The sequence below is a fragment of the Artemia franciscana genome, chromosome 18 (assembly GCF_032884065.1).
Source record: "Artemia franciscana chromosome 18, ASM3288406v1, whole genome shotgun sequence".
Classification (NCBI taxonomy): domain Eukaryota; kingdom Metazoa; phylum Arthropoda; class Branchiopoda; order Anostraca; family Artemiidae; genus Artemia; species Artemia franciscana.
Window position 1 is genome coordinate 9,574,433 of NC_088880.1, and position 15,456 is coordinate 9,589,888.

Sequence of the window (15,456 nt, forward strand, 5' to 3'; positions counted from 1 at the left end):
TTGTAACTTGGTGCCCCTCCCATGGGGACTGTGGGGACGTAAGTCGTCCCCAAAGACATAGTTATAAAGTTTTTCGACTATGCTGAATAAAACTGATATCTCAGAATTTTGATTAAAGCCTTTTCAGATACAATTGCCGGACCTTTATCTAATATTTTTAACCAAGTTACAAAATCTGGTAAATTTCCAAGATGCTGGAAACTATGTTTTATAACACCCATCCCAAAGAAATCTTCCAGTCTGACTATAACCAACATGCGTCCTATTACACTCACTCCAGTTTTTTCTAAGCTTTACGAAGGGTTCCTTTGTGACTGACTTAAAATTAAAATTATACCACGCATTGACATCCGACAGTTTGGTAATTTCAGAAGAACCTCCACCACCCATTACCTTGTACACTTGATTCACACGATCCAAAGTGAACTAGAGAAACCAAATGTATGGCTAAACCTGGTTTTAGTCGATTTCCAAAAAGCGTTTGACTTAGTTGACCACACTATCCTAATTCGTTTACTACATGATAACTTTGAAATTGACCCACTTTTAGTAAATATTGTTATATCGTTCCTTTCAGACAGATCACAAGTTGTAAAATACAAAAATACCTTCTCTAATCCCCTCCCTAGGTACTGTGGAATACCTCAAGGAAACTTATTGGGACCACTATTATTTCTTGTCATGATTAACGAAATTGGCAAGGAATTCCCCCAAAGATGGAAATATGTGGATGACTTGTCGATCCTTGAAGTTTGTGATAGGAATATTAAAAGTGACCCCGTTGAAATCCTAACCCAATGTTCGGATGAATCTAAGAATCTAAATATGACAGTAAATCCCACTAAATCATAGATACTGACGATCAACTTCTTGAAATCTACTCCTGCTTTTTGCGACCCGATCCCAAGCGAAACGCTAGTGAAACATGTTAAGCTTCTTGGTGTCACAATTTCTAATGATCTTAAGTGGGACACACATGTTTCCAACATTGTTAAACAAGCAAATGTTTCACTATCCATTTTTAAGCTGCTAAACAAATTTAATTGTCCTAAGATACATTCCCTCCGTGTTTACTTATCTTTTATCAGGCCGTTATTGGAATATGCATGTCCGGTCTGTCATTCGCAACTTTCAAATGAACTTGGTGACAAAATCGAGTCGGTCCAAAAGCGTTCGCTCAGGATCATTTACAAAGAAGGCAAAATTCCATACTCCTTCCTCCTTAAAGCTGCACGCATTACCACCTTAGAAGAAAGGAGGGAAAAAATTTGCCTGCTTTTCGCTAAATCAGTCATTTCCAATCCCCGTACTGAGGACTTACTCCCTGATTTTCACAATCCCATTAGACTCCGACTCCCCCGGTAAGCCTCCTTAGCAATCCCAACTTACTCTCCGATCCTTACTGTTACAGAAAGGTTTCGTAAAAGTTTTATAGCTTTTATTCTGGAACACCTTAATAACAATTCGTGATTATGTACTTGCCAAATTCCCCTTTTCCTCTATGGCCGTTTTTATTCTTTGTTGATTTACTGCAATGCTTTTGTAATTTAAGTGTTAAGTTTACTGATTTGCCCTTTATCTTTGATGATTTTGCTTTTTTAATTCCTTTTAATTTTAAGTGTTTGACTTAATGTACTGTTCTGAATTTTTTTTCTTAGCTTTTACTGACATATAAAGCGAATTCGGCTCTATAGAGCTTGTGATAGTCTTTTGAAAATAAATATTATCGTATCTTACCTTACCCCTGAAATAAAAAATAAAAAATAAACATGCATCTGTGATCTGCCTTCTGGCAAAAAATGCAAAATTCCACATTCTCTGATTCGCTAAATCTAATGGTGTGATTTTCGTTAAGATTCTATGAATTTTAGGGGGTGTTTCCCCCTATTTTCTAAAATAAGGCAAATTTTCTCAGGCTCTTAACTTTTGATGCGTAAGACTAAACTTGATGGAACTTGTATATTTAAAATCAGCATTAAAAATGCAATTCTTTTGATGTAGCTATTGGTATCAAAATTCCGTTTTTTAGGGTTTTGGTTACTATTGAGCCGGGTCGCTCTTTACTACAGTTCATTACCACGAACTGTTTGATGTTAATCTTAATTCCTTAAGTCTTGATTGTTTTTGATTCATTAAGGCTAAAAAAATGAAAACATTTAAAATATTTTTTTTTTCAGTAAGGTACAAATTATGTTCTGGCCTTGAGAAGGAATTGGGGTAGTTAGCCCAACTCCTATTAATTTCTGTTCGCTTTGAGTTTGACTTGATTAATGAAGTTAATTTCTGTTCGTTTTGGGTTCCATAATCCTTATATTTATTGATGCTGATTTTTTATTATAGTTTCTGTTCCTTTTGAGTTTCGTTTATTTGTTCATTCGGATTTGTGGTAGTTTTAAATATTTCACAATAATTGATTTCTGCTCATTTTTGATTTAACTGAGCTCTTTACTTTTCTTTGAAAAATTTATTTTTTGGAAAGTTTATTAAAGTAATAAAATGAAATGAGGACTCTGATTGTACTATTTTTATTTTATTGATTTTTCCTACCGAGGACCTGTAGCCTAAAAGCTGTAAAACGCATACCATTTTTTAAATAATTCAAAAAACCTTAGCAATCCCCTGCATTGCCAAAAAGATGCCCTAAATTGTATATTTATTTGATGAATTAGTTTTGACCCAATTATTGAAGGTAATTCTTGTCATTTTGGGTTCCATAATACATATATTTATTGATGAAGATTTATTTATCGTAATTCCTGTTCATTTTAATTTCATTTATTTGTTCATTCTGATTTGAGGTAGTTTTACATATGGCACATTATCTGATTTTTGCTCATTTTACAGCAATCACTCTCCCAATAAAAGAATCTTTTCTTTAAAAGAAACCTTTAAATACCTAAATAGTTTTTTTTTCAAGCCAAGGAATGACAATGAAGCATACTGATTAACAAAATTTAGCCAAATTTCAAACAATTTAAATAAATACAAGTTTGATGCCAGATCAAGCTGGCTCTGGGAATTATTCTGTTAGCAAGTGAGGTATTTGCTAAAGTCTTAACATCAATAAATCTCATTGTGAATGGGAATTCGCCAAATGCTAATTTCCAGTAATAACTGAAAAAAAAGTTTTTTTTACCTGGAGAGGTACTTGATTTCTTCAATGCCATAGAAGCCATTTCATAGAAGCCGAATTCTGGGTCTTCAACAGGCTCTAAAAAAGACAAGGTGTGCTTGGGGGTATGATCAGGGTTAGAAAGTTGATTCAACTCTTTTGTTCCAAAGGTCCCATTTTCAGCTTTGACTTCTGAAAAAAATACCAATTTTACAAAATTGATTTGACAGTTTCAAAACAAAGAAAAACTTTCATATCTTCTCAAAATATCCATAGGACAAGTTGCTTTAAAACAATAAATCTGGATAAAATCGTCACCGCAAACAAGAGTGGCAAGTCAAAGATACTCCAGAGTAGTAAAGGAATTAATTATCATTAAGCCAAAACAACTGGCGTTAAAAAGTAGCTTTTGATTTACTTCAGCATTGTAATCTGATTAGGAGTTTATCACAGCAAAAGAAAATATAGATGCTTTGAAGGAGGTTTTGCCCTCTTTTCCAAGGGTCAACTACCATATTATCAATAGCTCAGTAAGTTATTTCTTAATTTCGTTTCTTTATTTTTGTATGATCTTATTACTTTCTATTTTTCTGTTTTCTTTATATATTTTAATAAAAGCTACTGTTAAGTAGCTACTTTATTATATAGCTACTTTTACTTGTCCCCTTAAAAAAGGAACAAGAACTTCTGATTCCCAATCCAATGAGCCACCTTTGGAGTTTACATGACCACTATTTCTATATAAACCTTATATTCCATCGGGGCATATATTCCATCTGATCTGATATAATACTCTTGACTGTTCTTACAATTTGTACATAATTGAAGATTGTAAGTACTACTTACAATCTCTAAAACACATACTGTCCTTTATATGTTTCAAAAAACCTTACCATTCCCCTACATTCAAATACCCTAAATTATATATATATATATATATATATTTGATGAATTTTCCATATTTAACTGGGCAACCTCAGAAAATGCTATGAAATTAAAATAAAATGCTTTTAAGAATTCTTACTTTCATAATTCCTGTAAGAAGTTCACTTTACTTTACTGAAAACCTTCCCTAATGGGTCAAATATATAGCCAAAATAATATATTTTTGTCCATGAGTTTTACAGTAGCTTGAAATCATCAATATTGCTAGAATCCCTGAAAAAGTCACGTATAGAAAATTCATGAAGAATATATGATTTAGGCTATATATTTGATAATTAGGGGAAAAGGGTAAAGTAAAGTGACACTCATTTAGGAATGATATAAGTTTTCATGTTTCCATTTTTTATGTTTTCCTTCTGAGGGAGAAAACAACAAAAACGGACGCATCAAATCTTCTCTGAGTCTTCTATACATGACCCACTTCATAAAATTATTTTATACCCTCCCAACCCTTATTATCCAAAGGAATTCTTTTTATAAATCTGGAGGGGGGAGTAAATACCCCCAAACTACTCTAAAAATTTCATACCTAAGAAAGACATGACTTACTTTTTAATTTCTAAATACAGGAGGACTCATTATGTTTTCCTAGAGAAATATTCAAAACAAATTGTTCTACAGGCAAACCATAAAAACTTTTGACTTCACTGGTGCAAAATGAATTTTTTATCTTTGTAGGTTTTTAAAGGTTTTTGTTGTAACCAGTTCAGACCATAACAGTCAATATTCTGCTTATTTAAAATTCAACTTGCAATGAGAATAATTGATGGATTTATATATATATATTTAAAACGAAATATACATACTATAAATGTAAATTACAAAAACAATACAGAAATGCGTTTTTAATGCTCATTATCAAGCTTTTTGAAAAACAATATTTGCCAAACTACTTTTCAAGTGAAAACTTGAATGTATTCAAATTTGAATATGTTCATATAAGGCCATAAAAACGGTTTGGCAAACACCTGCACATTGGAAGAAGATCAAACAAAAGTTTCATCTTAAGATTAAGCCCCCTTGTCCTATTTTCTTCCAACAAAATATTATCCATTACATTCCATTGTACAAAAACAAAAAAGTTTGAAGCATACCTTCATGGTCAGAGTATTTAGGTTCCAATTTCTGGGTGTTGTATTCAAATTTACCAGGTCCTAAAATGCTAGGTAAATTAAGCAAAGGAACATTTTCATGTTTTGGTGACAAATGAAGGTTTGGACTTTGAAATGGCTTCTCACTGCAGCCGGTTAAAGCGTCTTCACCTTCTAAAACAAAATTTAAACTGAACAGTCATATAAAATATTCAACAACAAAGAATAATAAACAAATCTCACTGCTGTTTTTTAGTTAAGTGTAAAAAATTAAATAGATTGACATTATATATATATATTATTAAAATCATCTTTTTATAAAAAAAAACCTAAAATATTAAACCAAATTTATTAGCACAGAACATCTAAGATAAAGATAAATCTAAAATAGTGTGTAGAATAAGAAAAAATTGAATATTGAGTAAAGAAACACAGCTAAACGATAAACATTTTACAGCTTTACAATTACAAAAAAAAAATTAAAATAAAAAGGGAAAAATACCAATCAACTAGGGTTTTCTGCATTAGTTTCCGAAATATAAAATTCAAAATGTAGTCTCCCAAAGTTAAGCAGCTGAATTCAACTAACTTTATCCCTCCTCCCCCCCCCCCCCTATAACTTAATATTCCCATCTGAAGCCCCATAACTACCCCTACTTTGTGGGTATTATTTTGAATATCATGTCTGCCCAAAAAACAGAGTGACATAAAATCCTTCTACCAAATGATTACTTGTCTCAAAAAACTTAAAAAATTAAAGCTAATAAACTGAGTTTAGATGTGTCTACCATCAAAAAGAAGAATTTTTTTTAACAACCTCAGCTTTTATTGGTTAGACTAAAGCACATATGCAATTACATTTTTTTTCCAATTTCTGGGTGTTGTATTCAAATTTACCAGGCCCTGAAATGCTAGGTGAATTAAGCAAAGGAACGTTTTCATGTTTTGGTGACTAATTATGGTTCGGAATTTGAAATGGCTTCTCACTGCAGCCTGGTAAAGCATCTTGAACTTCTAAAACAAAAGTTAAATTGAACAGTCATATAAAATATTCAACAATAAAGCATAATAAATGAATCCCACTGCTTTATTTTTAGTTAAGTGAAAAAAATTAAATAGATTGACATTACATATATAATTGAAATTATCTTTTTATAACAAAAAAACTGAAATATCAAACCAAATTTATTAGCATAGAACATCTAAGATAAAGATAAATGTAAAATAATGTTTAGAATAAGATAAAAATTGAATATTGAGTAAGGAAACCCAGCTAAAAGATAAACATTTTACAGCTTTACAATTACAAAAAAAAAATAAAAAGTGAAAAATACCAATCAATTATGGTCTTCTGCATTAGTTTCCAAAATATAAAACTTAAAATGTAGTCTCCCAAAGTTAAACAGCTGAATTCAACTAACTTTATCCCTCCCCTCCTATAATTTAATATTTCTATCTGAAGCCTCATAACTACCTCTACTTTGTGGGTAATATTTTGAACATCATGTCTACACAAAAACAGAGTGACACAAATCCTTCTACCAAATGGTTACTTGTCTCAAAAAACTTAAAAATTAAGGCTAATAAACTAAGTTTAGATATATTTTCTATCACAAAGAAGATTTTTTTTTTACAACCTCAGCTCTTATTGGTTAGATTAAAGTATATATGCAGTTAAATTTTTTTTTATGACCACTTATTGATCAAGGAAGATAAAAAGCAATAACTGCATAACTTACCATTCTTAATGAAATAATCCTCAGAAACTGTGGTAAGATTAGCCATTATCAGAATTTGAGGCAGATCCACAAACGATTTTGGAATAGAGTTGATGCAAATTAAGAGAAGTGTAACAGTATATTGAACACTTGGATAAAGCAATCAGAGTTTAGTAGGGAGAGTGCAAGCAAAGTCCCTAGAAATACAAAATCTATTACTTTTAAGGACTAATAATGACTTTTAACCACTGCAAACTATATCTTATCTTTATACAGCTGAAAGCACAGGCTCAATTCCTTCAAAAGTCAAAGGCATAAAAAATCCAAAGTTATTTAAAAAATGGGTGTTAAAATTCAAATCAGTCTAATTTTTGTAACTGTATATTGAGTTTAGTGTGGAATTTAAGCTATAATAAGCTTTCAGAGTAAAAACAAAAAAAAGCTGTTATCTTATTCTGTTAGCTGTTATGTATCCTGACAGTAAATTTTTCAAGCCAAAAACTGTTAGGTTGGAAAATTTGGTTGAACTCCTGAACTGAAAGCTTCACACAGGTTGTAATGCTTAAAACACCACAATATGTAGGCCTATTATGTATTTCCAAGAGTCTATATCAAGCTGTTCTTACTTAGAAGGCTTCAAGAATGTGACTAATGTTTCTTTCTCTTATTATATACTTTCAATAATATATTCAAGTAAATTATGTAAATTATGCTCAATAGCTTGCAGATACAAATTTCAATCAGAGAACATAACAAGTTTAATGTAGGCATGACTATAGCCTGCTAATGAAAGACAGAAATATATGGCACTATATGGAAAACTAATCCTTTGGTAAAATTCTAGACAAGCTACTTTTTGCTGTCTCTAAAATAAAACTTTACTAATGAATCATTTGGTAGAAAACTTTACTAAAACACATTCTGGAAAAGGTACTGCCAGCTACTATATTAACCCTCCCCAGATTTTTTATGCCTTAGAAATTTGCCTACTTAAATCTATATACCAAATAGAATTTTGACAAAACAATATTACTGCTGGTAATTGTTTAGTTTCATCACAAGCTGTCTAAGCTCGAAAGCTGTCTAAGTTTCCATACCATAGCACTTAGAAATGCTAATTCTAGGAGTTCAACCATTTCTGGTTGACCCTCCTCCTCCATGGGGCAAACTAAAAATCTGTAAAGTGGGAAGGGTTTTGAAGCTGAGGGAAAAGTTGGAGTTGTACAATGTGAATGAAATTAAAATACTAATTCCAGTTGTCCCTGGTAATTCCTGTATAATAGGAAGTCAAAAGATAAGTAAAAAAAAACTCATGCATCCATTAATGTTAATATCCAAGATTGTTCACTTTTACTTTCAAGTTTAAACTAGCCAGCTGTATCTGAACAAAACAAATGCCTGATTTTGCTTACAGATAACATTAACCTATAGAGCAAAGCATATTAGTCCATGAACCCTGCAAGCAGCAGGACAAGGTCTGTATTCTGATTGGTTGAATTGTTAGTTGATCAGAATACAGACCTTGCCCTGCTGCCTGCCTGGATTATGAACTAATATGCTTTGCTCTATAGGTAATTTATCTGTTTGCAAAACCTTTATGGCAGAAGCAATTATTACATTCATAAGGAGCATAAAAAAGGCATCAAGTGGTATGTGCACTTTATTGGTGAGTCAGTTATATGAACTGCTATAAATTTACCCTCCCCTGATCCTCCTTATATTCACTTTGTTGATGTTGATTGAACTCTAAAGCCCTAAAATACACAGACATATCTTTATGGAGTGCTTTGTACTACTTTACCCACTAAACTTCACTGATGTGCAAGTGTATTGCAAAGCTCAAATCATAATATTTCTAATGTATTTTGTAGTCCACTTGGTAAAATTCTAGTTTAGTTACTTTTGGCTATCTCAGAAAGGGATTAGGTTAGGAAAATGAAACTTTCAGGGATGGGTCTACAGGCTAAAGTATGTCCCAGGAGGGTATTTTAAAGTACCCAACTCCACTACTTCTCCCTCTAGAGAGTCCTGGAATTTGCCTACATGACAGGTCTATGCCTATTGAAATTTTGACAAAACAACATTTTACCTTAATTTTTGGTAAAATTCTAGTCCATTGACTTCTTGCTATCTTGGAAAGTTGTTGGGCTAGAGAATTGAAACTTTCAGGGATGTGTCTGCAGGCTAAAGTATATCCCAGGAAGTTATTTTGAGATCCCTAACTATACCCCTTCCCCCCTCCTCTATATAACGCAGTTTTTTTGTGCATTACAGCTTATATTTTGGTCAAATTTGATCCTATATTACTATTAAAAGTGTAAATCCTTGCTTACCTTAGAAAAATTCAACTTTTCACTGTTTTTTAAGCTACTATATTCCATAATTAGTTCACTGGCATTGAAAAACAATTATTACCTTTTACGGTATAGTTCAAAATGGAATGCAGGCATTTAAACGCATCCCCTGTTTGAAACTCTTATCTTTAAAGGGCTTTTGACAGGGGTAATACAGATAAGCCTTTGAACTTTTAAGGGGCTTCTCACTCAAAATTATGATTCGTTGCTACAATTGGGTAAGGTTTATGTTATATGTGTGTCAATAGCATTTATTTCGTAAATCATAACGGCATAGAGAAAGTCAATTTCTTCAAGAAGGTCCAATAATAATTCTTAGAAACCTGAAGAGAGGCAAAACAGTGGGAAAAATAAGCACAAGTCCTAAATATGTGATTGACATAACTGTAACAGATACCCTCTCTTTGGATGAGTTTTTTTTTGGGGGGGGAGGGTTAATTTGAAAAAAATTAGAAAGATGTATTTATAACTTACAAATGGGTGATAAGATCTTAATGAACTTTGATATTTAGAAGGATCTTATGCTTCAGAGCTCTTATTTTAAATCCCAACCAGATCCTGTGACATTGCGGGGAGTTAGATGGGGAAACCAGAAATCTTGGAAGACGTGAAAATTGAGGTATCTTTATCTTCAAAATGGGTGGTCATATCTTAATGAAACTTGATATATAGAAAGATCATATGTCTGAGATGCTTAATATAGATGCTTATACAGAAATTACTCTGTATATGAAAGGGGTTTTTCCTCCTCAACGCCCCGCTTTTTACGCTAAAGTTTGACAGTTTCTGTTAACTTTACTTTTTAAAACAGTAAAAAACTTTAGCGTAAAGAGCGGGGTGTTGAGGAGGAAAAGGCCCTTTCATATACAGAGTAATTTCTGTTCATTTTAAGTTTTAATGTTGCTCCTTACTTTCAGTTAAAAACACTTGTTTTTTTAATTTAATTTATACCATAGCTTTATATATTTAAAATTATCAAAATAAACCAAAAATAAGCCCTTAATAAACATTAATTACAACACAACTATCCAGAAAAGAAGTTTTACAAAGGAAAGTAAAGGACCATATTAAACTTAAGACAAGCTTCAACACATTCCTATAATATTTAAAGCTCAATGTTTTGTGAGAAACCAGGAAAGGAAAATATATAATTAATGAAAAAAATCAAATAGTTGAGAAAATGAGAATTTTGTCAGCCAGTAGCAAAATGTGAAGACGAAAATCAAGCAAATATTTTGACAAGGACCTCTGAATAATGGAAGTGTTTTCAAACAAAATGAAGTGGTGAGGGTTATTGTGCACGTGTTGGGCCAAGGCAGAATCAAAATCCTCAGGCCTTTGGTGCAAACTATGACTTTGTTGATTGAATATTTGTGTTTCAACAATCCCTTTTCCCAATTGTTGGTGTTTTACCAATATAGAAGATTTAGAAATGTTACACACCCATTAAAATTTGAAAACTGGTATTTTTCACATTTCTAAATCTCTTTCATAGGGTAGTATCCAGAAAATTTCCAAGGGGGAAGGGGTATTAATGATTTTTTTGAGGAATCTTTATAAAACAAAAACTATGAAACGCATGAAAGACTTGTTTATATTCGTTTTGTTGCGTTTTTATGAGTCGGAGAAAGGTTTCTCCAACACATACCCTTTACCCCTCCTGGATACAGCTTGTTTTTTCCTAGCCTATTTGAATTTAACAAGAAAAGATTGTATTAATTTTCTCACAACCGCCCATATATTTACATTCTCATTAAAACAAACAATCTTCTCAATATTTGAACTCCACATTAATTACTCTTTTAAATACTGGATGACACATGGAAAGGTAATTACAAGTGACATAACAATTCCCCTGGAAGCCAGAACAGCTTTCCGGGATCTGAAAGGAGCTTTTGATGAAGTTATAATGCTGTTTGACCTATGTGATTGTATGGATGAGTAGGGTTAAGGCCTCATTCAAGTGCTGGTCTATATTAATCACTAATTTAGGAAAACAGTCTTCCTTTTCTCCTTCTGTCTTTTTTTTTTTTTATGTGTGTTTGTGCTGTTGCATTGGTGATTTCACTTTTCATGATATTTGTGGAAAATTTATAATGACGGAAATATCATTAAAGACTGCTTACAAATCTGTAAGTTTTTCATAAGTCTTCTTTGTGTTTGTTGAGTTGAGAGATCCAATCTAAGACAGTGTCAAATAACACAATTTAGGAGGTGTAAAATGCGTTTTGAAAATATAGCGGGGGGGGGTTGATTTGTTGTTCTTTTTCAAAGAAAAAACAAATAAAGGCATTTTCAATGAAAATATACAAAAAATCTAGAGGGGGAGCATGGGGTGGTTCCCTTGTCCCTCCTGTAATTGACACCACTGGTCTCAGATTTCTGTTTTGCCTCTCTTCAGGTTTTTAAGAAGCACTATTGAGCGTGATCAACAGAACAACAGAATTTGCGATCACTATATGTCACTTGGTTAATATCAAGTGCCTTAAAATGGATTATTCAAGTGAAAACAAAGAAGCAACGTTAAATTTTTCAAAAATATCAGATTTACATATCAGAGCTTTATAACCCTTCATCAGGCTAAAATATAATTGGAGTCCAGACATTGAAATATAGCATAATCTTATAAATACTAGAGAGAAAATGGGTATAATTTCAACAAAAAGTGGAAACAACACATTTTTTTTTTGAATAAATGAAACTTTGAATAATGATTTATTCTTCCCAGCAGTTTAAACTTGCCCCGCATATTCTTGGAACTGCCCCATACTCCCCCTCTAGATTTTTGAAGAATTTCTAGATTTTAGAAAATGAGACAAAATTCTCATTTTCTCAACTATTTGATTTTTTTCATTAATTATATATTTTCCTTTCCTGGTTTCTCACAAAACATTGAGCTTTAAATATTATAGGAATGTGTTGAAGCTTGTCTTAAGTTTAATATGGTCCTTTACTTTTCTTTGTAAAACTTCTTTTCTGGATAGTTGTGTTGTAATTAATGTTTATTAAGGGCTTATTTTTGGTTTATTTTGATAATTTTAAATATATATTTATAAAACTATGGTATAAATTAAATAAAAAAACAAGTGTTTTTAACTAAAAGTAAGGAGCAACATTAAAACTTAAAATGAACAGAAATTACTCTGTATATGAAAGGGCCTTTTCCTCCTCAACACCCTGCTCTTTACACTAAAGTTTTTTACTGTTTTAAAAAGTAAAGTTAACAGAAAGTGTCAAACTTTAGCGTAAAAAGTGGGGCGTTGAGGAGGAAAAACCCGTTTCATATACAGAGTAATTTCTGTATAAGCATCTATATTAATAATCTCAGACATATGATCTTTCTATAGATCAAGTTTCATTAAGATCTGACCACCCATTTTGAAGATAAAGATACCTCAAATTTCATGTCTTCCAAGATTTCTGGTTTCCCCATCCAACTCCCCTCAATGTCACTGGATCTGGTTGGGATTTAAAATAGGAGCTCTGAAGCACAAGATCCTTCTAGATATCAAACTTCATTAAGATCTAATCACCCATTTGTAAGTTACAAATCCATCTTTCTAATTTTTTTTCAAATTAACCCCCCCCCCCAAAAAAAAAACTCACCCAAAGAGAGCGTATCCGTTACAGTTATGTCAATCATGTATTTAGGACTTGTGCTTATTTTTCTCACTAAATTTCTGTTTTGCCTCTCTTCAGGTTTCTAAGAATCATTATTGGGCCTTCTTGAAGAAATTGACTTTCTCTATGCTGGTATGATTTACAAAATAAATGCTATTGACACACATATAACATAAACCTTACCCAATTGTAGCAACAAATCATAATTTTGAGTGAGAAGCCCCTTAAAAGTTCAAAGTCTTATCTGTATCACCCCTGTCAAAAGCCCTTTAAAGATAAGAGTTTCAAACAGAGGATGCGTTTAAATGCCTGCAATCCATTTTGAACTATACCATAAAAGGTAAGAATTGTACTTCAATGCAGGTGATCTAATTATGGAATATAGTACCTTAAAAAACAGTGAAAAGTTGAATGTTTCTAAGGTAAGCAAGGATTTACACTTGTAATAGTAATATAGGATCGAATTTGACCAAAATATAAGCTGTAATGCACAAAAAACAACATTATATAGAGGAGGGGGAAGGGGTATAGTTAGGGATCTCAAAATAACTTCCTGGGATATACTTTAGCCTGTAGACACATCCCTGAAAGTTTCAATTCTCTAGCCCAACAACTTTCCAAGATAGCAAGAAGTCAATGGACTAGCAGTTTACCTAATTTTTAGTTACTAGTTGCTTTTCCTCTGCCTTTAGTTCTGAAAATGCAATTCCTGTTATTTGAGTAGAATTTTGAGCCATATTGATCCTTCTGTTCTTAAAATTTAGGAAATTATTTCCATATCTTTAAAGCCTTATAAAATGGAATTGAGCAAAGTTATGAAGCTAAAAACAATTTTGTTGTACTTCAATTAAGCAGAAGATCTATTTCACAAGGTTTCACTTATATAACACACATATTTTTAAAGGTCAGGGCCCTCTAGAGGAAGAAGGAATAGAGGTAGGTACTTCAAAATACCTTCCCAGGACATACTTTAGCCTGTAGACCCGTCCCTGAAAGTCTCATTTTCCTAACCTAAACCCTTTCCGAGATAGCAAGAAGTCAATTAACTAGAATTTTATCAAAACTATGCTGCAAAGCAGCATAGCAGCATAGTTTCTAGTTTAGAGCACTTATAACTGCTAAACCTAGAAGTGCATCCGTTTCTGGTTGACCCTCCTCCTCCATGGAGCAAACTTAAAAATGCATTAAGTGGGCTTGCTTACAGGTAGCATTACCTATAAATTAAAAGCATATTAGTCCATGAGCCCCATGGGCACGGTCTGTATTAATTGAATAAGCCTTGTTTGAGGTTTTTTTTTCTTTTGAGTTTTATCACTCTTTGTTGAATATATAGTCTAGCTGCACTATAGCTGTCAACCTTGTCTGCCCTGTATTGTTCTTTTCTTCTTGCGATGCTACCCACTGAATCAGAGTTGCGTTTGATTCACTATTTTAGTTAACTAAAATCGTCATTACGACATTTTATTTGCGATTCTTCGTTAACTGGGAGCGTTCGATTTGTCAAACGGTGACTGAATGCTGATAAAAAGTTGACTTTCAACGAATTTTTGACATTGTACGTTCGTCTCAAGTTAACTAGCAAAGAAGCAGAAGTTTCACAAAATTCACATCGAATTTTATTGAGAACAGAAATCACCAGTGCAACAGCGCAAAGTTTCACATCGAAACTTCTTAAAGAAGCTAAAAATTCACATCGAATTTTAATGAGAAGAGAAATCATCAGTGCAACTGTGCAACAGCAAAAATACAGCATGGTTAGTTTACGCATTTAATATATGCTATGCTTTACCCCCACCCCCCTGATGTGCAAATATATAGCCCAAATTTGTTTCTAAACTATTAGAGATTTGTAATGACCCCATATTTAGGCCATTTTTAAGAGGTCAAAATGTGTTTAAATCTGAATTTGCGGTAGAAGCGATTATTATATTTGTAAACAGTATTAAAACAGGCATCGAGTGGTATATTCACTTTATATGAAAGTCAGTAATAGTGTTTGCACCAATTTTACCGAAACCTGTTAAAAAAAGGTGATTTGATATAATTTACGTAATAATTATAGCTAACACGTTCTATATGTAGCCCTGCTTTAGTTTAGCCCCAACCTTCCTAATATGGAAATCTAATGCTGAAATTACATATTTCCTATTGATTCTGCCAATCTATCCCTCAACCCTAGTACCTGATAATTGAAGCAACTGTGACAAAACAAGAACTGGAAAAACAAGTAGGCTAAAAGGTGGCAGAATACATTGAAAATACATAATTTTGGCTATATATTTGCAAATTAGGCAGGTTGGGACTAAATTTTTTGTTCATATTTGACTTACAAATAAAATGAATATACCACTTGATGCCTTTTTGTATGTTCTTTACAAGTATAATAATTGCTTATATTGCTAATTCAAATTTAAGCACTTTTTGACCTAACCTAACAAATTTTGGCAGCGAGAAACATTTTGTGAAAAATAACCAAAAACACATACTTTAATTGAAAATTTGGCATCAAAGGAGAAGAAAGCAGCATATTATTGTAAAATTTATTAATTCAACTTAATTGTGGAAAATTGGCGCTTGTGGATTATAAAACATTTAGAAAATGGATTAAGAAAGAA

The 15,456-nt window shown here is 32.3% G+C and overlaps 2 protein-coding genes across 2 annotated transcripts in view; one reads left to right on the forward strand and one right to left on the reverse strand.

Moving 5' to 3' along the window:
• LOC136038578 (zinc finger protein 664-like) overlaps nucleotides 1–14,249 on the reverse strand; it is a 33,692-nt gene extending 19,443 nt beyond the window's left edge. Inside the window, exons 1-4 of the mRNA XM_065721760.1 lie at nucleotides 14,056–14,249; nucleotides 6,888–7,063; nucleotides 5,152–5,322; nucleotides 3,137–3,304 (exon numbers count right to left, since the gene is read on the reverse strand). Of these exons, the coding sequence (XP_065577832.1) occupies nucleotides 3,137–3,304; nucleotides 5,152–5,322; nucleotides 6,888–6,933 (385 nt within the window). The 5' untranslated portion in view covers nucleotides 6,934–7,063; nucleotides 14,056–14,249. The remainder of the gene's footprint in view (nucleotides 1–3,136; nucleotides 3,305–5,151; nucleotides 5,323–6,887; nucleotides 7,064–14,055) is intronic.
• Nucleotides 14,178–15,456, forward strand: part of LOC136038579 (zinc finger protein 239-like) — a 123,427-nt gene continuing 122,148 nt past the window's right edge. Inside the window, exon 1 of the mRNA XM_065721768.1 lies at nucleotides 14,178–14,595. The gene's annotated coding sequence lies outside the window, so the exon portion shown is untranslated. The remainder of the gene's footprint in view (nucleotides 14,596–15,456) is intronic.